General features: G+C 48.7%; 1 protein-coding gene and 1 long non-coding RNA gene across 3 annotated transcripts in view; one reads left to right on the top strand and one right to left on the bottom strand.

Moving 5' to 3' along the window:
• Positions 1–12,323, bottom strand: part of tmem72 (transmembrane protein 72) — a 27,207-nt gene extending 14,884 nt beyond the window's left edge. The window contains exon 1 of the mRNA XM_059946797.1: positions 12,080–12,323. Coding sequence (XP_059802780.1) covers positions 12,080–12,149 — 70 coding nt within the window. The 5' untranslated portion in view covers positions 12,150–12,323. The remainder of the gene's footprint in view (positions 1–12,079) is intronic.
• A 204-nt stretch (positions 12,324–12,527) lies between these two features.
• Positions 12,528–25,000, top strand: part of LOC132379159 (uncharacterized) — a 106,096-nt gene continuing 93,623 nt past the window's right edge. For both annotated transcript variants that reach the window (XR_009507323.1, XR_009507322.1), the window contains exon 1: positions 12,528–12,602. This is a non-coding gene — a long non-coding RNA (uncharacterized LOC132379159). The remainder of the gene's footprint in view (positions 12,603–25,000) is intronic.

Here is a 25,000-nt window from a genome sequence, read left to right as displayed (position 1 = left end):
ACCCCATCCGTCTTGGTGTCATCCACAGACTTGCTGATCTGCTCACCGAATAGGCAAGCTTGATTTTTCTCTGTTGGTCCTGCTGAATCCTGTAACTACTTTCTAGGTTAATACATAAAATCTCCATTTTAGACTCATGGACATTCCCTTTGACTAATATCAGGCTAACATGTTGGCCACTCTCTCCCTTCTTAAATAATTCACAATTGCTGTCATTAAACCTGAAAGAATAATTTTAAAGTGTTTTGTAATTAGAAAGATGATAACCAATATACCTTCTGGGATGTTGATAATTAATTCTTGGCTTTCAGTCTCCCAAACTTCTTTAGTTCCATTTTCCTTCGTTTCCTCTTAACCTATCTATAACCTCAGTCACTGCACAGTAAACACCTTAAACCACATTTTACAAAGCTGTTTACATTGGAAATATATGCTGGTATTCATGTATTTATGCACATTTTATTCCGTATCCATATTTTAAATTCTCTTTTATAATTCTTTATTTTTTGATAATGGATGAACTTTTTTTTGTGGCACACACCACAGCAAATTCCTAATACATGTAATCTTTAATCTTTGATCCTTGATAGGCCTGTGGTTTTCTCAAATTTTGATGGGCTACTGTTTCTATTCATGAATCTCTATCATTGTTTGGTTAAACTATGTGTGCTATTTATGTCATGTTCAGTGTGCTGTGTGCTGTTGGAAATATGTTTTGCACCTTGGCCTCAAAGGAACACTGTTTCATTTGGCTATATCCATTTATAGGTGAATGTTGATTAAACTTGAACTTGGATTTTCCACTGTAAATTATTTTGTCTCCATCTGCAAGACTCTCACATTTTCTCTCATCAATTTTTCTATTCCTTGCAATCTGTTTGGAAGCTTTTAACAAATTCCTGGACAACAATTGGCTTCATTTTTTTTTATGGTTGACACGACATGGGAGGCCAGTCAGCCCAACAGTAGAACCAGCAGAAATCCAATCAGATCACCCTCCAGTTGAACTTATATTGGAGGATATATTAAGCAAGAAAATAAGAAGATGATTGAGCAGATGCAACGTGGATTTTTCAATGAAATCATGCTTGATTGATCCTTGAGGGTGTAATAGGGGGAACCAGAGGATGTGATGTATTTGGTTTTCCAGAATGATTTTCATCAGGTTGTAGTCAGATGATTGGTTAACAAGGTTGAACTGAAAATTAGTTATCGATCCTCTAATTATTTCCTTTTACAAATAAATATCCTCCTCTTTTTTAAAGGTTACTTTTGTGGCCCCAACATTTGACACAATGAACTGCTCCACCATTCCATCATGGCTGATCCCAGATCCCACTCAACCCATGCACCTGTCTTCTTGCCATATCCTTTGATGCCCTGATCGATCAAGAAACTATTAACTTCTGCCTTAGATATACCTCGTGTGCTGTTTTAACTGTGGTCCTGACAGAAATTTTCCACCACGTATTGGAAGTTCAAAGTTCAAAATAAATCTATCATCAAAATACAAATATATCACCACGTACTACCTTCGGACTCATCTCCTTGTGGGCATTCACACAAAATAAAAATAATAAATAGGATTTATGAAAAACTGAAAATAATACAGACTTACAAACAACCAGTGTGCAAAAGACAAATTATGCAGGTAATAATAAATAAATAATACTGAGAACATGAAAGTGAGTCTGTAGGTTGTGGACAACACGAGTGAATCTGCAGATGCTGGAAATAAATAAAAACTCAAAATGCTGGCAGAACTCTGCAGGCCAGACAGCATCTATGGGAGGTTTCAGGCCGAAACCCTTCATCAGGAGTGAAGGGTTGTGTAGGTTGTGGAATCAGCTCAGCGTTGAGCTGAGTGAAGTTATCCCCGCCGGCTCGGGCCGGTAACAGTCCTGACCCTGGTGGTGCGGGGGGCCTGAGGCGAGTGAAGTTATCCCCACCGGCTCGGGCCGGTAACAGTCCTGACCCTGGTGGTGCGGGGGGACTGAGGCGAGTGAAGTTATCCCCGCCGGCTCGGGCCGGTAACAGTCCTGACCCTGGTGGTGCGGGGGGACTGAGGCGAGTGAAGTTATCTCCACCGGCTCGGGCCGGTAACAGTCCTGACCCTGGTGGTGCGGGGGGACTGAGGGGAGTGAAGTTATCCCCGCCGGTTCGGGCCGGTAACAGTCCTGACCCTGGTGGTGCGGGGGGACTGAGGGGAGTGAAGTTATCCCCGCCGGTTCGGGCCGGTAACAGTCCTGACCCTGGTGGTGCGGGGGGACTGAGGGGAGTGAAGTTATCTCCACCGGCTCGGGCCGGTAACAGTCCTGACCCTGGTGGTGCGGGGGGACTGAGGCGAGTGAAGTTATCCCCGCCGGCTCGGGCCGGTAACAGTCCTGACCCTGGTGGTGTGGGGGGACTGAGGCGACTGAAGTTATCCCCACCGGCTCGGGCCGGTAACAGTCCTGACCCTGGTGGTGCGGGGGGACTGAGGCGACTGAAGTTATCCCAACCGGCTCGGGCCAGTAACAGTCCTGACCCTGGTGGTGCGGGGGGACTGAGGCGAGTGAAGTTATCCCCGCCGGCTCGGGCCGGTAACAGTCCTGACCCTGGTGGTGCGGGGGGACTGAGGGGACTGAAGTTATCCCCACCGGCTCGGGCCGGTAACAGTCCTGACCCTGGTGGTGCGGGGGGACTGAGGGGACTGAAGTTATCCCCACCGGCTCGGGCCGGTAACAGTCCTGACCCTGGTGGTGCGGGGGGACTGAGGGGACTGAAGTTATCCCCACCGGTTCGGGCCGGTAACAGTCCTGACCCTGGTGGTGCGGGGGGACTGAGGCGAGTGAAGTTATCCCCACCGGCTCGGGGCGGTAACAGTCCTGACCCTGGTGGTGCGGGGGGACTGAGGCGACTGAAGTTATCCCCACCGGCTCGGGCCGGTAACAGTCCTGACCCTGGTGGTGCGGGGGGACTGAGGCGAGTGAAGTTATCCCCGCCGGTTCGGGCCGGTAACAGTCCTGACCCTGGTGGTGCGGGGGGACTGAGGCGAGTGAAGTTATCCCCGCCGGTTCGGGCCGGTAACAGTCCTGACCCTGGTGGTGCGGGGGGACTGAGGCGAGTGAAGTTATCCCCGCCGGCTCGGGCCGGTAACAGTCCTGACCCTGGTGGTGCGGGGGGACTGAGGCGAGTGAAGTTATCCCCGCCGGCTCGGGCCGGTAACAGTCCTGACCCTGGTGGTGCGGGGGGACTGAGGCGAGTGAAGTTATCCCCGCCGGCTCGGGCCGGTAACAGTCCTGACCCTGGTGGTGCGGGGGAGACTGAGGCGACTGAAGTTATCCCCGCCGGCTCGGGCCGGTAACAGTCCTGACCCTGGTGGTGCGGGGGGACTGAGGCGAGTGAAGTTATCCCCACCGGCTCGGGCCGGTAACAGTCCTGACCCTGGTGGTGCGGGGGGACTGAGGCGAGTGAAGTTATCCCCGCCGGCTCGGGCCGGTAACAGTCCTGACCCTGGTGGTGCGGGGGGACTGAGGGGAGTGAAGTTATCCCCGACGGTTCGGGCCGGTAACAGTCCTGACCCTGGTGGTGCGGGGGGACTGAGGGGAGTGAAGTTATCTCCACCGGCTCGGGCCGGTAACAGTCCTGACCCTGGTGGTGCGGGGGGACTGAGGCGAGTGAAGTTATCCCCACCGGCTCGGGCCGGTAACAGTCCTGACCCTGGTGGTGCGGGGGGACTGAGGGGAGTGAAGTTATCACCGCCGGCTCGGGCCGGTAACAGTCCTGACCCTGGTGGTGCGGGGGGACTGAGGGGACTGAAGTTATCCCCGCCGGCTCGGGCCGGTAACAGTCCTGACCCTGGTGGTGCGGGGGGACTGAGGGGACTGAAGTTATCCCCGCCGGCTCGGGCCGGTAACAGTCCTGACCCTGGTGGTGCGGGGGGACTGAGGGGACTGAAGTTATCCCCACCGGCTCGGGCCGGTAACAGTCCTGACCCTGGTGGTGCGGGGGGACTGAGGGGAGTGAAGTTATCCCCGCCGGTTCGGGCCGGTAACAGTCCTGACCCTGGTGGTGCGGGGGGACTGAGGGGACTGAAGTTATCCCCACCGGCTCGGGCCGGTAACAGTCCTGACCCTGGTGGTGCGGGGGGACTGAGGGGACTGAAGTTATCCCCACCGGCTCGGGCCGGTAACAGTCCTGACCCTGGTGGTGCGGGGGGACTGAGGCGAGTGAAGTTATCCCCGCCGGCTCGGGCCGGTAACAGTCCTGACCCTGGTGGTGCGGGGGGACTGAGGCGAGTGAAGTTATCCCCGCCGGCTCGGGCCGGTAACAGTCCTGACCCTGGTGGTGCGGGGGGACTGAGGCGAGTGAAGTTATCTCCACCGGCTCGGGCCGGTAACAGTCCTGACCCTGGTGGTGCGGGGGGACTGAGGCGAGTGAAGTTATCCCCGCCGGCTCGGGCCGGTAACAGTCCTGACCCTGGTGGTGCGGGGGGACTGAGGCGAGTGAAGTTATCTCCACCGGCTCGGGCCGGTAACAGTCCTGACCCTGGTGGTGCGGGGGGACTGAGGGGACTGAAGTTGTCCCCGCCGGCTCGGGCCGGTAACAGTCCTGACCCTGGTGGTGCGGGGGGACTGAGGCGAGTGAAGTTATCTCCACCGGCTCGGGCCGGTAACAGTCCTGACCCTGGTGGTGCGGGGGAGACTGAGGCGACTGAAGTTATCCCCGCCGGCTCGGGCCGGTAACAGTCCTGACCCTGGTGGTGCGGGGGGACTGAGGCGAGTGAAGTTATCCCCGCCGGCTCGGGCCGGTAACAGTCCTGACCCTGGTGGTGCGGGGGGACTGAGGCAAGTGAAGTTATCCCCGCCGGCTCGGGCCGGTAACAGTCCTGACCCTGGTGGTGCGGGGGGACTGAGGCGAGTGAAGTTATCCCCGCCGGCTCGGGCCGGTAACAGTCCTGACCCTGGTGGTGCGGGGGGACTGAGGCGAGTGAAGTTATCCCCGCCGGCTCGGGCCGGTAACAGTCCTGACCCTGGTGGTGCGGGGGGACTGAGGCCAGTGAAGTTATCCCCGCCGGCTCGGGCCGGTAACAGTCCTGACCCTGGTGGTGCGGGGGGACTGAGGGGAGTGAAGTTATCCCCGACGGTTCGGGCCGGTAACAGTCCTGACCCTGGTGGTGCGGGGGGACTGAGGCGAGTGAAGTTATCTCCACCGGCTCGGGCCGGTAACAGTCCTGACCCTGGTGGTGCGGGGGGACTGAGGGGAGTGAAGTTATCCCCGCCGGTTCGGGCCGGTAACAGTCCTGACCCTGGTGGTGCGGGGGGACTGAGGGGAGTGAAGTTATCCCCGCCGGCTCGGGCCGGTAACAGTCCTGACCCTGGTGGTGCGGGGGGACTGAGGGGAGTGAAGTTATCCCCGCCGGCTCGGGCCGGTAACAGTCCTGACCCTGGTGGTACGGGGGGACTGAGGCGAGTGAAGTTATCCCCGCCGGCTCGGGCCGGTAACAGTCCTGACCCTGGTGGTGCGGGGGGACTGAGGGGACTGAAGTTATCCCCGCCGGCTCGGGCCGGTAACAGTCCTGACCCTGGTGGTGCGGGGGGACTGAGGCGAGTGAAGTTATCCCCGCCGGCTCGGGCCGGTAACAGTCCTGACCCTGGTGGTGCGGGGGGACTGAGGCGAGTGAAGTTATCCCCGCCGGCTCGGGCCGGTAACAGTCCTGACCCTGGTGGTGCGGGGGGACTGAGGGGACTGAAGTTATCCCCACCGGCTCGGGCCGGTAACAGTCCTGACCCTGGTGGTGCGGGGGGACTGAGGGGAGTGAAGTTATCCCCGCCGGCTCGGGCCGGTAACAGTCCTGACCCTGGTGGTGCGGGGGGACTGAGGCGAGTGAAGTTATCCCCGCCGGCTCGGGCCGGTAACAGTCCTGACCCTGGTGGTGCGGGGGGACTGAGGCGAGTGAAGTTATCTCCACCGGCTCGGGCCGGTAACAGTCCTGACCCTGGTGGTGCGGGGGGACTGAGGGGACTGAAGTTGTCCCCGCCGGCTCGGGCCGGTAACAGTCCTGACCCTGGTGGTGCGGGGGGACTGAGGCGAGTGAAGTTATCTCCACCGGCTCGGGCCGGTAACAGTCCTGACCCTGGTGGTGCGGGGGGACTGAGGGGACTGAAGTTATCCCCGCCGGTTCGGGCCGGTAACAGTCCTGACCCTGGTGGTACGGGGGGACTGAGGCGAGTGAAGTTATCCCCGCCGGCTCGGGCCGGTAACAGTCCTGACCCTGGTGGTGCGGGGGGACTGAGGGGACTGAAGTTATCCCCGCCGGTTCGGGCCGGTAACAGTCCTGACCCTGGTGGTGCGGGGGGACTGAGGGGACTGAAGTTATCCCCGCCGGCTCGGGCCGGTAACAGTCCTGACCCTGGTGGTGCGGGGGGACTGAGGGGACTGAAGTTATCCCCACCGGCTCGGGCCGGTAACAGTCCTGACCCTGGTGGTGCGGGGGGACTGAGGGGAGTGAAGTTATCCCCGCCGGTTCGGGCCGGTAACAGTCCTGACCCTGGTGGTGCGGGGGGACTGAGGGGACTGAAGTTATCCCCACCGGCTCGGGCCGGTAACAGTCCTGACCCTGGTGGTGCGGGGGGACTGAGGGGACTGAAGTTATCCCCACCGGCTCGGGCCGGTAACAGTCCTGACCCTGGTGGTGCGGGGGGACTGAGGCGAGTGAAGTTATCCCCGCCGGCTCGGGCCGGTAACAGTCCTGACCCTGGTGGTGCGGGGGGACTGAGGCGAGTGAAGTTATCCCCGCCGGCTCGGGCCGGTAACAGTCCTGACCCTGGTGGTGCGGGGGGACTGAGGGGACTGAAGTTATCCCCACCGGCTCGGGCCGGTAACAGTCCTGACCCTGGTGGTGCGGGGGGACTGAGGCGAGTGAAGTTATCCCCGCCGGCTCGGGCCGGTAACAGTCCTGACCCTGGTGGTGCGGGGGGACTGAGGGGACTGAAGTTATCCCCACCGGCTCGGGCCGGTAACAGTCCTGACCCTGGTGGTGCGGGGGGACTGAGGCGAGTGAAGTTATCCCCGCCGGCTCGGGCCGGTAACAGTCCTGACCCTGGTGGTGCGGGGGGACTGAGGCGAGTGAAGTTATCCCCGCCGGCTCGGGCCGGTAACAGTCCTGACCCTGGTGGTGCGGGGGGACTGAGGGGACTGAAGTTATCCCCACCGGCTCGGGCCGGTAACAGTCCTGACCCTGGTGGTGCGGGGGGACTGAGGCGAGTGAAGTTATCCCCGCCGGCTCGGGCCGGTAACAGTCCTGACCCTGGTGGTGCGGGGGGACTGAGGCGAGTGAAGTTATCCCCGCCGGTTCAGGAGACTGACGGTTCTGGGTAATAACTGCTCCTGAGGTTCCTGTACCTCTGCCTGATTGTAGTCATGAGAAATATTTGATTAGTGAAGTTCTATGTTTTTTTCCTGGTTGTAGGTTATGCCTCATGAGAGCTGGGGCAGGCACAGTGTGAATAATGTGTGTTTGATTTCATTAGTCAACAATCATTTCTCACTAACAGCAAAGCAGCAGAGACTGGGAACATGTGACCTCTAACCTCTTGAGATGAGAACATATGAACTCTGACCTTGACTGGAATGAAAGGGTTATCATACAAGGAATATTTGATGGCTCTGGGTCTGTACTTGCTGAAATTTAGAAAGAGGAGGAGGAATCTTATTGAAACCTTTCGAATATTGAAAGGCATAGACAGAGTAGATGTAGAAAGGATGTTTCCCATGGGGGGGGGAGTCTAGGACAAGAGGGCACAGCCTCAGGATAGAGGGGCATTCATTTAAAACAGAGATACAAAGAAATTTCTTTAGCCCAGGGTGGTGAATTTGTGGAGTTTGTTGCCACATGCAGCTGTAGAGGCCAGGTCGTTGGCCAGGCCAGGCCAGGCCAGGGTGTATTTAAGACAGAGGTAGATAGATAAGTTCTTGATTGGACATTTAACGTTCTTAAGTTCTTGATTGGACATTGGACGTTTAAGATAATTAAAGGATTTGATAGGATTGAGGCAGGAAATATGTTCCAGATGTTGGGAGAGTCCAGTACCAGAGGGCATGGATTGAGAATAAGAGGTCAGTTATTTAAAACAGAGTTGAGGAAGAGCTTCTTCTCCCAGAGAGTTGTGGAGGTGTGGAATGCACTGCCTCGGAAGACGGTGGAGGCCAATTCTCTGGATGCTTTCAAGAAGGAGCGAGATAGATATCTGATGGATAGGGGAATCAAGGGATATGGGGACAAGGCAGGGACTGGGTATTGATAGTGAATGATCAGCCATGATCTCAGAATGGCGGTGCAGACTCGAGGGGCCGAATGGTCTACTTCTGCACCTATTGTCGATTGTCTATTGTCTATTGACATGGCATTAAAGGTTACGGGGAGAAGGCCGGGAACTGGGGCTGAGGAGGAGGAGACAAAAAAAAAGGATTGGCCATGATTGAATAGTGAAGCAGACTCAATGGGCAGATGGCCTAATTCTGCTCCCATGTCTTATGGACTGATTTGGGTTTTAGTGAGGAATGCTACCTCATTCAGCCTAGATTTAAATTTTACCAAAGATATGGCAGATTGTTGTTTAAACTTTTGCCCCTCTGCCAACAATGGCTTTTAATTGACTTCACAATAAATGTCAGGCATATGTCATGTAGCGGTTAGCACAGCACTGAGAAGGAGTTTGTCCGTTCTCCCCGTGACTGAGTACTTTCCTCCTGGTGCCCAGTTTCTTCCCACATTTCATAGACGTATGAAGCAGGGTTAGTAAATTGTGGGCATATTATGTTGGTGCCAGAGGCAGGGCGACATTTGTGGGCTGCCCCCAGCACATCCTCCGATGCATTGGTTATTGACATTAAAGGAAGCATTTCACTGTAAGTTTTGATGTTTTGATGGTCCATGTGACAAATAAAACTGATCTTTACAGTTACCTTTATAACAAAGTAATTATTCCCACATTAATTTGGAAACTTTGCTCAAACAAATTCCTGAAATATTTCTAGGATTTTCGATGGATTTGCACTACCCATTAAACTGCTAGGCCACTAAAGAGTTAAAGGCAGTGTTTAATTTGTGTAGTACTTGAGAAATCTTACTCAAACATTTATTGAATGAAAAGTAATGGTTCTCCTCATCCCTGGGATGCAATCTCAGTGACATTATTTGGATCCTGAGATTAGACTGGATGCTTTAAATGATCGAAGATTTATTTATGTAAGAGGTATCTACTACTTCATATTCTTTATTGTGAATTTGTGAAAGGTTTTTGTAGTTGAGGGTTCTTGTTAGGTGATTTCAAAATCAGCCTACGCTGAAAAGTCATCGAATCCATTAACAACTTCATACACACAAGAGATTCTGCAGATGCTGTTAATATTAATCCAGAGTAACACACACAAAATGCTGGAGGAGCTCAGCAGATCAGGCAGCATCTCAGATTCAGATTCAGATTCAGTTTATTGTCTTTTAGAAAAAACCACAAATGCAATGCAGTTAAAAAACAAATAAACAGTTGATGTTTCATGCTGAGACCCTTCATCAGGACTGACCTGATGTAAATGACAGGTTTCCTGTCCATTCTTCCATCAGAGTTTTTAATTGGACGTTATGAAGGAGCAAAGGGATTTCAACTTACAAAACGCAAGGGCTGCAGATGCTGGAAGTCTGATATAAAAACAGAGAATTCTGGAAGTACTCAGTAAACCAGATAACATCTGGAGGGAGAAACAGTTAATGTTTCAGTTTGATGACCTGTCATCAGGACAAGGGAACAACAGATTGGATATTTATATTAGTGTTTGAGTTCATTTGAGCTTGTCAAAATATCATTTCATGAATTATCCTTTTTACATACAACACTGTTTCAGTTGTGAGTGTGTGTACAACTTTTCATCCCAGAGTCCATCAAGCTGTCAACATTCTATTTTTGGATTTCTGGGATTCTGTATCATAGAATCCTCCCGCACATGTGGGATGAATTATTGCTGGCTTCACTTTCAAAGTCCGGAATTTAACCCATTCAGTGAATATCTCAGTACTTCACGGGAAGGCGCTTGGGTTGCTCAAAACTAGAATATGGATTAAGACGCGGGAGCGGATGTTAGATACTCAGCCCCTTTAATCTGCTCTGATGTTCTGTAGAGTCACAGCCGTCCTGATCCTGGCCACAGCTCCACTTCCCTGCCCCACAGACTTTTTTCACAACAGAGACCTGAAGAGTCTCGACCCAAAACATCGACTGTTTACTCTTTTCCATGGATGCTGCCTGATCTGCTGAGTTCCTCCAGCGTGTCGTGTGTGTTCCTTCAGATTTCCAGCATCTGCCGATTTCCTCCTGCTTGCCATATACTTCATCTCTCCTGTGATGTTGCAACCTGTCTCAGCTTTGAACACAGTTATTTATAATGAACTTACTTTTCTTATTTACACAAGTTGACTTCTTTTGCACATTGTTCAGCCTTGGTTATTTATAGCATTTCATAAATTCTATGGTATTTCTTTAGTTTCCTGTAAATGCCTGCATAAAAATGAATTTCAAGGTAGAGTATAGTATGTACCTAATAAAATGGCCAATGAGAGTAAGTTTGTGGTCTTCTGCCACTGTAGCCCAACCACTTCACGGATTGATGTGTTGAGCATTCAGAGATGCTTTTCTGCACACACCACTGTTGTAACATGTCAGCTTGAAACAGTCTGGCCATTCTCCTCTGACCTCTCTCATTAACAAGGTGTTTTCACCCAGCAATCTGCCACTCAGTGGATGGTTTTTGTTTCTCGGACCATTTTCTGCAAACTCTAGAGACTGTGGTGCATGAAAATCCCAGGAGATCAGCAGTTTCTGAGATACTCAAACCACCCCCTCTGGCACCAACAATCATCCCGTGGTCAAAGCCACTTAGATCACATTTATTCCCCATTCTAATGTTTGGTCTGAACCTCCTGACCATGTCTGCATGCTTTTATGCATGAATTTGTAGCCACACAATTGCCTGTTTAATATTTGTATAAATGTGCAGGTGTACAGGTATATCTAATAAAGTGGCCACTGAGTGTATCTGCATGTCCCACATAGCAAGTGGGACATTTCATGAATGGCCCCTGCTGACCTTCACTCACCTGTTCATACTAATCTTACATTAACCCTTCACGCCTTCTTATGACGAGTTAATCCCCCAAAACACTTGCAAGACTACCGTCAGGTGAGTGCTGGTGTAGCCTTTGCTTCTCAGCATGAGTCCACCACAATGAATAGTCAGCAAGCATGCTGTCTGGGAGAAAGCAGATTACTTCTTATTCTCCATTCTAAGCATTCCCTTCCTGACCAGCGGATAGTGGCTGCCCCATCTACAAAACGCACTGGCTACTCAAACCGGACCTCCAAACCTGTGTTCACAGCCATCGAAAAGCACCTGAGAATGCCACACCTGCGCGCACCCCTCCAGCCTGCTTTCTATCCTAACTTGGAAAAATATCTCCGTTCCTTCATGGTTGCTGGGTCAAAATCTTGGAATGCTCAAATCGTCAGCACGGTCAGAGAACCTTTTCCAGAAAAACTGCAACAGTTCCTGAAAGAGGTTCATCTCCACCTGGGGATGGGCGATAAATGCCTTCCCTGTGACATGAATGTGTAAATGTGCCAGAGACATGCAGGTAATGAGGGCTGGCTGGCTGGCTGGTCAAAGTCAAAGTATTATCAAAGTACGTATATGTCACCATATACAACCCCGAGATTCGTTTTCCTGTGGCGCTTACAGGAAAATAAAGAAATACAAGAGAATTTATGTAAAATTTTACTTAAACAAAGACTGACAAACAGTCAATGTGCAAAAGAAGGCAAATTATTCAAAGAAAAGAAACGAATAACACTGAGAACATGAGTTGTCAGGTCTTTGAAACTGAGTGTGTAGGCTGTGGAATCGGTTCAGTGTTGAGGTGAGTGAAGTTATCCACACTGGCTCAGGAGCCTGATGGTTGGACAGTTATAACCATTTATGAGTTTTAATTGTCTGAGGTTGGTCTACTGTGGCTAATGCTAATGGACAATTGCTTTATTTCACTTACCTGCAGCCGTAATGATCCCAAGGATCCTACATGTGCGTTCCAACACGGTCCAGCCTCCTGCAGCATCCATCTCAATCGATGCCCCAGGATCTCAGAAATGAAACAGAGAATGTTACTCTGGGGATACCTGTCCCTGAGTCCAGCAGAAATGTATCAGCGTCCCATTCAGCTGTGAAGGCAGGCGCTGTGCAAACCCTCCAAACTCAGACAGAGGATTGCCTCCACCCTTCCAAGCACTCGTTGTGTTTTGGAAACAGTCCTTCAGTGATTTACTCATCAGACTGTGGACTTTGCCAATCCTAACCGGTCTGTGCAGCTTCAACCTGCCCCAGGGTTACAGCAATTGTATGCTGCTGTTTGTTTTCTTACAGGAAAACAATTTGTTTAATCATTATCCAGAAACAATGGCAAAGTTAGGTTAATGGTGCCCCGCAGTAAATCTCCTGCTCACGCACACGCCAGGCAGGCAGCGAGTGAAACCCTGTGGCAGTCGTTGATCACGTTTCAAAGATTAAAGTCCCTGGTAAGGATTATAGATTTATGCACGAACAATTTCTCTGTTTCATGTTTATGATTTTGACGTACACTCAGTGACCACTTTACTAGATACCTCCCGTACCTAATCCAGGGACCACTCAGTGTATGTTCATGGTCTGCTCCTATGGTCCATCCACCTCAAAGTTCAGCATACTGTGCATTCAGAGATTCTCTTCTGCACACCACCATTGTAATGTGTGGTTATACACTCACTTTGTCCAGCTTGAACCAGTCTGGCCATTCTCCTCTCATTAACAAGGCATTTCTGCCCAGAGGACTGCTTCTGACTGGATGTTTTTGTTTCTTACACCGTTCTCTGCAAGCTCTAGAAACTGTTGCACATGAAAATTCCAGGAGATCAGTAGTTTTGAAGATACTTAAACGACCCTGACCGTCACCAACAATCATTCCATAGTCAATGTCACTCAGCTTGCATTCCTTCCCCATTCTGCCGTTGGGTCTGAACAACAACAGAACCTCTTGACCATGTCTGCACGCTTTTATGCATTGAGTTGCTGCCACACGACTGGATTATTAGATATTTGCATAAACGAGCAGGTATACAGGTGTACCTAATGAAGTGGCCTCTGGGTGTAAAAAGCAGAATTGTTTTGCAATTTGTCCCTGAGTTCTTCTTAAAGTAAATGTTAATCTTTCCTGTCTGTACGCAGCTGCCTGCCACTTGGTATTTGAGAAAGTGCACAGACTATTTTCCATGCTCTCAGAGTGATGTCGATGCTCTTCCGTCGTACATGGTCCGGTTGAGGTTTATTCGCAATGGGAGCAGAGCAGTGACGAGAAGGAGGGGAGTCTGAGGGTGGAGGCTGGTCTGTTCAGAACATAAAGGAATATTCAGAGAAGAAGCCGCTTGTTGGTTGCAGGCTGAGTAAAGCAAAAGATGTTTACCACAACAGGAGGGTGCCAGGGCAGTTTAGTGGCTAGTGCAATCACTTACAGCAGCAGTGACCACTGATTAGAGTTCAATTCGTGCAGCCACCTGTAAGGAGTTTATACATTCTTCCCGTTACCATGTGGGCTTCAGGTTGCAGAGACGGATGGGTTGGGTTAGTACGCTGTGGGCATGATGTGCAATGCCAGTAATGGATGCACGGCAGCACTCTGCGGCTGCCCCCAGCACATCGCAATGACAATGACACAAATGAAGCCTTCTACTATGTTTCTACATAGGAGGGGTGATTGATAAGTTCGTGGCCTAAGGTAGAAGGAGATGAGTTATTAACTTCAAACTTTCTGCATCATCACACAAAGAGTTAAACTGCATGTGCATGTAATGAGAGCGGTATAACTCATCTCCTTCTACCATGGGCCACGAACTTATCAATCACCCTTGCTGTGGACACGTTCTGGAGGTTCAAGATCTGTATGCTCCATGACCACTGGACTAAATGTGTAAATGTAGGAGGGGACGATGTTGAAAAGTAAATGTGCTAGCATTTCTAAAATTGACTCCTTCTACCTTAGGCCACAAACATCGATCAACCCTCGTACATGTGACAAAAGCTAATCATCTTTGTCTTGTCCTATTGTTTTCAAGACTTGATCAGTCGGTTTCTCAAACATTAGCCAAAAAGGAGAAAAAACAAACTTTGTGGAAACAGAAATATGCACGTCCCACTTAATATACCTGGTGATTCGATGTCCAAGGACTCCATCTGATCAGGAGCAAGGAAAGGAGAACATAAAAATATTGGAAGATAATACACAGACGCTGGCTAATGGGGTGAAGATAACAGCTTTGCCAAAAGAGGTGCTTCTTTGTAAGGTGCTCCTTCCCTCCGCTAGCCTCCAGGTTTCCCTTGGGCAAGGTGAAGCACCTGTTTAGCCCCCTGATCAGGGGCATATGAAGCCACAGGATGGTCATATGAGCAGCTGGTGCATATCACAAATTCTGGTTATGCGACCACTGATGCCAGGCAGACAATCTCTGAGGCGTATTGATAATGGTAGGGCCACCAGTCTTGTACAGTCACTGCCCAGGAGAAGATAATGGCAAACCGTTTGCCAAGAATAATCATGGTCATGAAGCTATGATGATGATGAACAGAAGGAGGAGTGGCCCATTTGGCCCCTCATGCTGATCTTTACCTCAGTTCTACTTTTCTGCACTAATTCAATTTCCATTAATTCTGTGATTATCTCTGAATCATGACTTCTGTCATGAATATATTCCTTGAATGAGCCTCCTCAGCTTTCTAGTTGGGGAGCTGCAAATATTCTCCTCTCTCTAGAGTGAAGATGTGTTTGTGGTGGAAGTAGTGGTGTACAAAAGCACCTTTTGCATCATTTCGATTTTAACTTTTGACACGTACCTGCTACATGAGGGGTCAGAGTAAAAGCACAAATCTTTCTTTGAAACATAGTCTGAGGAGAGAGGGTTTACATTCTCTGTGGCAGGTTGTGTAGAAGTTCCTTTGTAAATGGCAAATGCAATTGATCCTTGAAATAGAAGATTGAAATTTCACCTTTTCCTGGGATGTTGGTCTTGTTCAGAAGATCATTGACTCTTCCACACTGATTCTTGTATCTCAGTTTCCACCTGACTAAGTTTGGACAGATAGACCTTTATTTAGCTTAAAAGATGGTTTCATATGTTGGATAATTTGTTACTGGGATAGTGATACACTGGGTGTGTGCAAGGCAGGAGGGAATCAGGTGCTTTCAGGTTGGAGGTGGAATTTTCCTCTCATTTGTAATAGATGAGAGGAAATTCACTTGGAACACTTACTTGCTAATGCTGAACACAACCTGGGCTGCTTACAGGGAATTAAGCATCACAAAATTCCGAGCATGAATGAGAGCTTGAATAAGAATGCCAAGTTCCTGCTTTATTTCATCGTACATGAATATTGGGTGAATGTGTGCCAAATGGCTTCATCACGCAAACAGTTTGTGCTCAGAATTTAAAGTGACAATAAATTTGTAAATTATTAATTAGGAAATTCAGCTTATTGAAAAGCATTGTATTGAAGGAAATTTTCCATACTAATGACTGGCTATTCCATAAGATCATAAGATGTAGGAACAGAATTAGGCCATTTGGCCCATCATGACTGTTCCACCATTCAATCATGGCTGATATATTATCTCTCTCAACCCAATTCTCATGCCTTCTCCCCATAACCTTTAACACACTTACTAATCAAGAACATATCCTTCACATTAAATATATTCAATGACTTGGCCTTCACGACCACCTGTGGCAATGAATTTTACAGATTGACCATCATCCGTTTAGAGGAATTGCTCTCCGTCTCTGTTCTAAGCCAATGTCCTTGTATTCTGACTGGAGCTTTAAAATGCAAGATTTGGGCATGTGTTAAACTGAACTAGACGGAGAAGGGTCTTGGCTCAAGATGTCAACGGTTTATTTTGTAGATGCTCCCTGACCTGCTGAGTTCCTCTGGCGTTTTGTGTGTGTTACTGGAGAGTGAATCTGTTAACCAGTTATTCTGAAGAGCCTACAGATTATGTTTGTCTCACTCTGCGCAGCCATTTTCACTCTCATGTAGACCATCTCCCTTGCAGGGAACTGGTTGTGGAGAGCTTACAGCTGGACAGATGTTACAATTCTCCCTCATCCTTCATCATACATAGTCACATCTTGCAGCACATTCTATTCCATTCCATGTCAGTAAAGCACTTTTTTCAATATAGTAATGCAATTTGCTTCACTTCTCCATATCAAGTTCAAGTTATTGTCATTTATCCATACACGTGCACAGCTAAATGAAGCAAAATTCCACTGGGCCCTGGGTGAAAAACACTGCACATGCAGTTACGATCCATCACACACAGGCACAAAGAACTATATTGGCACAAATTGCTGACTGACATGGCCGGAAGATTGACAGGTTGACTTGAAGTGTGAGGTGCATGTTTCTTTAAGACAGTGTAATGTCACCAATACTTTTATAACAAAACAAGTGGTCATATAAATATGTGAAACAACAGCAACAAAAGATGATAAGTATCAGCAAGTTTCACCTTTGAACCCAGAGACTAAGTGACGAATTGCTTCTTTGGTCTCAGCAGTACAGGAACCTGAGCTAGCCATGGACGGGGTCTCCCCCAGACCTCAAACTGCCTTGCTGTCCCTCACTGCCAGGCTGGTTTATGGAAGGCCATGATGAGAACTGCCATTGAATGTGCGTGGGCAGGCCTGCACAGGTTCACACTGAATGACAGAGTCTCAAGAAAGCAGCGTCAATCATTTTGGACCCTCACCACCCGGGACATGCCTTCCTTCTCATTGTTACCATGAGGGAGGAGGTACAGGAGCCTGAAGGCCCACACTAGATGTTTTAGGAACAGCTTCTTCCCCTCCACCATCAGATTTCTGAATGGTCCATTAACCCATTAATACTACTTCACTATTCTGCTCTCTTTTGCACTATCTTTTATATATTCATTATTAAAACTTAAGGAATTTTTATGTATTGCAATGCACAGCCACTGCAAAACATCAACTTTGACAAGATGTGTCAGTGATAATAAACCTGACTGTGAAGGAGCTGAGCTGGTGGTGGGTACTGTGGTCAGGGTGAGGTCCACTCCAGGATGAAGGCTGCGGTTGTGAGATGAACACAGTCACGGTAGTTCGGATTATATCCTCAGAGCACAGTGAGACTCCTTGCTTGAATTAAGTGCACAGAGTAAAGGCTGAGAGAGCTAGGGCTCTTTGGATTGAACGATAATTGCGTTCATTTCTGGTTGTCTCATTATAGGAAGGATCAGAATCAGAATCAGGTTTGTTATCACCGGCATGTGACGTGAAATTTGTTAACTTAGCAGCAGCAATGCATGATAATATAGAAAGAAAAAAATGTGATTCAATTCCAGTAAATATATATATATATATATATTAAATAGATTAAAATAGTGCAGAAACAGGAATAATAATATATTTTAAAAAGTGAGATGGTGCCTGTGGATTTAATGTCCATTTAGGAATCTGATGGCAGAGGGAAAGAAATTCTTCCTGAATGCGTGCCTTCAGGCTTCTGTACTTTCTTCTTGATGGTAGTGATGAGAAGAGGGCAAATCCTGGGTGAAGGGGCCCTTAATAATGGGCATCTCCTTTCTGAGCCATTGCTCCTTGAAGGTGACTTGGACACCATGGAGCCTAGATCCTAAGATGGATCTGAGTATTTTTACAACTTTCTGTACTTCGTTCACTGCTGTGTAGTAGTTGCCCCCATACCAGACAGTGATGCAGCCTGTCGGAATGCTCTCCATGGTACAGCTATAGAAGCTTTTGACTGCTTTAGGTGACAAACCAGACAGGATTTACCAGGATGCTGCCTGGTTTATGAGGATAGGTTCAGTGAGCAAGGGCTTTCACCTTGCAGCAAAGGAGGATGAAAAGTGACATAGTAGAGATGTACAAGACGACAAGAGGCAACCAGGGCAGAAATGGCTAATGCAAAGGGCCTGATTTTAAGGTGATTGAAGGGGGTTGTCAGAGATAGGTATTTTACACTGGGTGGTGGGTGCATGGAACAGGCCAGGTGGTACAGGCATAGGCACTGCAACATTAAGGAACTCTTAGAAAGGTGCATGGATGATATAAAATTGCAGAGGTATGGAGGGGGGAGGTGGTTGACTGATCGTAGAGTGGGGTGAAGCATCTGTCCTGTACCACACTGTTCCACCTTCTGAGTTCTAATAATCTGAGACAAAAAGATAATTATAACTGAGAGGGTTAGACAGGACAAACATGTCTTATTTCCGAAAAGAGAGGGGTCAGTATCTGAAACTGCGGAAATGAACATATCCTGAAAGGTGGGGAGACTAGTGCCTGAGTTTACAAACCAACTGTATCCAACACCTCCATGGTTAAACACGTTCCCGGTGCTAATAATTACAATAACCGATACAAGGACAAGTGCAAAGCAGCAGAATGGTGCAAATAATCCAAACGTACGACAGAATTGGCCACTGGTGAGTGTTCCCTGAACACAGGCGGCTGGGGGAGGCCAGGCCACTGGTGAGTGTTCCCTGAACACAGGCGGCTGGAGGAGGCCAGGCCACTGGTGAGTGTTCCCTGAACACAGGCGGCTGGGGGAGGCCAGGCCTCTGGTGAGTGTTCTCTGAGCACAGGCGGCTGGGGGAGGCCAGGCCACTGGTGAGAGTTCCCTGAACACAGGCGGCTGGGGGAGGCCAGGCCACTGGTGAGTGTTCCCTGAGCACAGGCGGCTGGGGGAGGCCAGGCCACTGGTGAGTGTTCCCTGAGCACAGGCGGCTGGGGGAGGCCAGGCCACTGGTGAGTGTTCCCTAAACACAGGCGGCTGGGGAAGGCCAGGCCACTGGTGAGTGTTCCCTGAGCACAGGCGGCTGGGGAAGGCCAGGCCACTGGTGAGTGTTCCCTGAACACAGGCGGCTGGGGGAGGCCAGGCCTCTGGTGAGTGTTCCCTGAACACAGGCGGCTGGGGGAGGCCAGGCCACTGGTGAGTGTTCCCTGAGCACAGGCGGCTGGGGAAGGCCAGGCCACTGGTGAGTGTTCCCTGAACACAGGCGGCTGGGGAGGCCAGGCCACTGGTGAGTGTTCCCTGAACACAGGCGGCTGGAGGAGGCCAGGCCACTGGTGAGTGTTCCCTGAGCACAGGCGGCGGGGGAGGCCAGGCCACTGGTGAGTGTTCCCTGAACACAGGCGGCTGGGGGAGGCCAGGCCACTGGTGAGTGTTCCCTGAACACAGGCGGCTGGGGGAGGCCAGGCCACTGGTGAGTGTTCCCTGAGCACAGGCGGCGGGGGGAGGCCAGGCCACTGGTGAGTGTTCCCTGAACACAGGCGGCGGGGGAAGGCCAGGCCTCTGGTGAGTGTTCTCTGAGCACAGGCGGCTGGCGGAGGCCAGGCCACTGGTGCATTTCAGGAAGGTTGATGAGTTCTTGATTAGCCAGGGTGTGAAATGGCAGGAGAACGGGGTGGAGATGGAAATCGATCAGCCGTGATGGAATGGAGGAACAGACTCGATGGGCAGAATGGTCTAATTCTGCTCTGATGTCTTATGTTCTTTTGGTCTATGGACCAACCACATCACTGTCTGGTATAGCAATTGCAAGTCAACTGGCCACAAGTCCCTACGAAGGATTGGAAGTACCGCTGAGAAGATCATCGGGGTCTCTCTTCCACCCATCAGAGATACTTATCAGGAGCGCCGTGTATGCAGGGCCCTTAACATTGTCAATGATCCCCTCTGTTCAACAACACCTTTGACCCCTGGCTGTCGGGCAGGAGATATCGTAGCATTAAAGCAAAGACCGTTAGGTTGGGAAACAGCTTCTACCCGCAGGCTGTGAGATCACTGAACTCCCTGCCACTACCTGATCTCATCACGCATGAAGCCCCAGTAATGTTATACTGTTTACTTTTCAACTTGTGTCATAAATGCACCTTACTATTTGTTAATTTATTTGTGTTAGTATTACTTTATGTGTTGTGTGTGAGTTATATGTACTGTGTTGTGCACCCCGGTCTGGAGGAATACATGTGGAATTATATGTACTGTGTTGTGCACCCCGGTCTGGAGGAATACATGTGGAATTATATGTACTGTGTTGTGCACCCTGGTCTGGAGGAATGGGTGTGAGTTATATGTACTGTGTTGTGCACCCTGGTCCGGAGGAATGGGTGTGAGTTATATGTACTGTGTTGTGCACCCCGGTCTGGAGGAATACATGTGGAATTATATGTACTGTGTTGTGCACCCCGGTCTGGAGGAATGGGTGTGAATTATATGTACTGTGTTGTGCACCCCGGTCTGGAGGAATACATGTGGAATTATATGTACTGTGTTGTGCACCCCGGTCTGGAGGAATGGGTGTGAGTTATATGTACTGTGTTGTGCACCCTGGTCCGGAGGAATACATGTGGAATTATATGTACTGTGTTGTGCACCCCGGTCTGGAGGAATACATGTGGAATTATATGTACTGTGTTGTGCACCCCGGTCTGGAGGAATACATGTGGAATTATATGTACTGTGTTGTGCACCCCAGTCTGGAGGAATGGGTGTGAGTTATATGTACTGTGTTGTGCACCCTGGTCCGGAGGAATACATGTGGAATTATATGTACTGTGTTGTGCACCCCGGTCTGGAGGAATACATGTGGAATTATATGTACTGTGTTGTGCACCCCGGTCTGGAGGAATACATGTGGAATTATATGTACTGTGTTGTGCACCCCGGTCTGGAGGAATACATGTGGAATTATATGTACTGTGTTGTGCACCCCGGTCTGGAGGAATGGGTGTGAGTTATATGTACTGTGTTGTGCACCCCGGTCTGGAGGAATACATGTGGAATTATATGTACTGTGTTGTGCACCCCGGTCTGGAGGAATGGGTGTGAGTTATATGTACTGTGTTGTGCACCCCGGTCTGGAGGAATGGGTGTGAGTTATATGTACTGTGTTGTGAACCTTGGTCTGGAGGAATGGGTGTGAGTTATATGTACTGTGTTGTGCACCCTGGTCCGGAGGAATGGGTGTGAGTTATATGTACTGTGTTGTGCACCCTGGTCCGGAGGAATGGGTGTGAGTTATATGTACTGTGTTGTGAACCTTGGTCCACAGGAACATTGTGTCATTTGGTGGTATATGAGTATGGTTGAATGACAATAAACTTGAACTTGTTACAGGGTTGAGAATGTGGGAGCACCGTTGGGAAGGGGATGTGAGACAGGTGACTGTTTCAGGAGTCGATTGCAGTGGGGAAGAAGCTGGCCTCCAATCCCAAGGACCAAATGGTCATCAGGACAGAGAGGATCTGATCTGAGCAAGAAACGGGGCCTTTGCTTCAATTTCAGTTACCAGGCGGGATAACTAAAAGAGAAAACCTAATGGGAGGTAGCAGAGATTGTATCACAGAGTCTCGTGTGCTTATAATGGGGAATGATTTAATTTCCTTTGAAAATCATTGAGGAGAACAATAATGAATACCAGGTTTCTGCAGATTATTAATGTAGGAAAACTATGCAGCTTGACACCACTTCCTGAATTTGCCATTGTGTTGCAGGCCCTAGAACGTGTTCAGCGGAAATCTGTCTCTGCACAAGGCCGCTTGCTGGGGGTCAGTCAGGAGTTCCAACCTTCAGCGATGGAGTCACATTACAGATTGAGAAAATGACCTTTATTTGCTAACTGCCAGCACCTGCTGTTACTTCTGAGAAGTGAGAAATGAACAGTATACATTGAAGAGCCCTTGAGCTGGCTAAGGTGTGGTCTTAACAGACAGGAGTGTTAAGTGAAGGAATTTCTCCTCAGGCTGAGAGGAATAATACAATTGATGATCACTAACTGACTGCTGCTAATCATACAGACTGGACACCTTACAGTACTTCTCTTCCGGTGGAGAGGACATTTCTTTCCCTCTGGGCATCTTTCACTAGATGTAGACCAGAAGACAATAGGTCTCTTCCTTAATTACTCTGAGGCTACATCCACACTACACCGGATAAATCTGTAATCAGAGCTTTTTCTCTTCTTTTTTATCCTCTGTCCACACTAAAACGGCTTTTTCGTCTCCTGAAACTGGAGCTTTTCAAAAACGCTTTCCAGGGTGGGTATTTTTGAAAACGCTGCTTGGGCAGATCAGTGTGGACGGGGTAACCGGAGAAATCTGAAAACGCTGTCAGATGGCAGCGCGACATTTCATTGTTTTCTTGAACGCAACCGAACAATTTCAAAACAGACAGCAATGAGACTGAAGCCAGAAGAGTTAGAAATGTACTCACCAAATACTTTGACCCATAACTTACTGAATAAATAAGTATACTATACTCACTTTGCCCTGTTTTCTGTCCTTGCTCATATGAGGGTGATTTTACCTATTAATGCAAGTACTTCTCTGACAATAGATGTGTAACAGCCTAATGTAATGATGTATGGAAATACAAGATAACACTGATGCAGACATGTTTTATACATTTAACAAGGTGCTTTATTAATGCAACAGAGTTAGTCAGTTTTTCAATGTTCGTCGTCAGCCGGGTCAATCTGTCCGTGAACTCTGTTGGTTGCCGCTGTATGCTCGGTATTTGTTTTTTTTTAGTTTAAAGTTCTCCTGTGCAAGAACCAACAGCTGTCTGTCGTTTAAGTTTTTCTAGTCTGTAACTGAACAAACGCGCACTTCTATGGCGAGATTCGACACCAAATATGTCGTTTGTTTTCGGTAGATGTGTCCTGCGCTTGCGCAGGAGGAGGAGATTTGCCGAAATCTCCGTTTCAGTGTGGATAGAGATATTTTCAAAAACGCATAGTGTGGATGCCTATCATTTTTATGCAAAACCGGCGTTTTCAAACTTATCTGGTCTAGTGTGGATGTAGCCTGAGACGTGCCACCCAGGATCCTCCATGTCACATTTTGGCAGTGAGCATGAAGATAACACGAATACTGTTCCATCTCAATCTGTAAACCACCCCCACCACAGGGCCAGACAAACTGATCAGGGGTAATGCTCCCCAGAATCAAGAACAGACCAAAAAAGAGAAAGGAGAAAGATGGAGAATGGATAGTGAGTTGTGAAGATTCACCATCTTCTTCAGCCAGAGAACAGAGAATCTTTGAATTTCCTACCCAAGAGGCTGGGCCAGTCCAGATACCAAGTACATTCCAGATAGAGGGCAACAGAGGTTTTGGTACAAAGTGAATTAAGAGATTGGAATTGGTGTAGCAGAGTGGTCCTGAGGTAAAAGATCAAGCAGCACCATAGCATAGCAGTTATATAACAGTTTCCAGTGCTAGCAATCCGGTTCAATTCCCACCACTGTCTCAAAGGATTCTCCCCACAACTACATGGGTTTCCTCCAGGGGTCACGATTCCTCCCACAGCCACAGCCATCACAGCACCGAATTCCACAGATTCACTATCCCCTGGCTGAAGGAATTGCTCTGCATCTCTGTTCTAAAGGGATGTCCTTCTATTGTGAGGCTGTGTCCTCTAGTCCTAGACTCCACCACTATAAGAAGCATCTTCTCCACGTCCACTCTATCTAGACCTTTCAATGTTCCATAGATTTCAATGAGATGCCCCTCATTCTTCTAAACTCAGTTTGTACAGGCCCTGGCCACGCTGTCTTCTTGCTGCTATCATCAGGCAGGAGGTAGAACTATTGAGAGTATTGATATTGTTAAGGTCATTCTTTTGTTCTACATCAATGCACTGTGAAATGATCTGATCGGTATGAACAATAAGCAATACAAGCTTTTCTCTGTATCTTTGTGCATGAGCAAATAATAAACCAATGGCAATGCTAATTAATCACAAGGTCTGACTGATCACAGTTTATAATTCATTAAGTCAGTCACTTTCTAGTGGTGTAGTGTCCAGTCCAGACTACTTAAAAGTACAACAAATTATTTAAACGGCTGTAAACATTAAAGACTGAACCGAATCTGAATCCTGAGTTCAAGTTGGAAGAGTGTTAGAAGTTTCTGACATCAGCAGTAATCCAGCACAATCTTTATACTTTGTAAATCAAATTGTTAAATTAATGGTTTAATCAGCCACGCTACAAGGATAAAACACATTCATAAATTTAACTGCAGATTAAGCAACCGTGCCTTGAGCTCTCCGTTCATTGGCAAGTTACCTTGTGTTGATTAATGTCATAACTTCCTGAATTAAACTGATCCTTTCTAATTCTGGCAACAGATGTATACTTTGTGATTTGGTACATGGTGAGTTTAGCACAAAAGCCTCAGCAGTGAACAGCACTTGTGACATTTCATCACCCCAGCCCTTCGATAATCGGTCAGAATCAGAAGCAGAACCAGAATTAGGCTTATTAGCATTGACATCTATCATGACATTCATCGTTTTACTTCTATGCTTTAAACATACTATAAATTATAACAAGAAATATATGTATAAAAATGAAAGCAGTAGTCCAAATAGAGAGCAAAAAAAAGTGAGATAATGTTTATGGGCTAATGTTCATTCAGAAATCTAATGCCAGTGGGGAAGAAGTTGTTCCTGAAATGGTGAATGTGTGTACCTTCTGTCCCTCCTTCCTGATGGTAGCAATGAGAAGAGGGCATGTCCTGGGTGATGGGGGTCCCTAATGATGGGTACTGCCATTCTGAAGGAACACCCTTCGAAGGTGTCCTGGATACTGACGAGGCCAGTGCCCATGATGGAACTGTCTGAGTTTACAACTTTCGGCAGCTCTTTTTGGTTCTGTGCAGTTTCCCCCTCCATGACAGTGATGTAAGCAGTTGGAATGCTTTCCATGGTCCATCTGTAGAAATTTGTAGCGTGAGCTTGGTGACATACAAATTCTCCTTAAGCTCCTAATGAAATAGAGTCGCTGTCATGCCTTCTTTGTAATTGCATCAATACGTTGGATAGATTCTTAGAGATGTTG

Source organism: Hypanus sabinus, chromosome 21, assembly GCF_030144855.1.
Source record: "Hypanus sabinus isolate sHypSab1 chromosome 21, sHypSab1.hap1, whole genome shotgun sequence".
NCBI lineage: Eukaryota > Metazoa > Chordata > Chondrichthyes > Myliobatiformes > Dasyatidae > Hypanus > Hypanus sabinus.
This window is presented reverse-complemented; position numbering and strand designations above follow the sequence as displayed.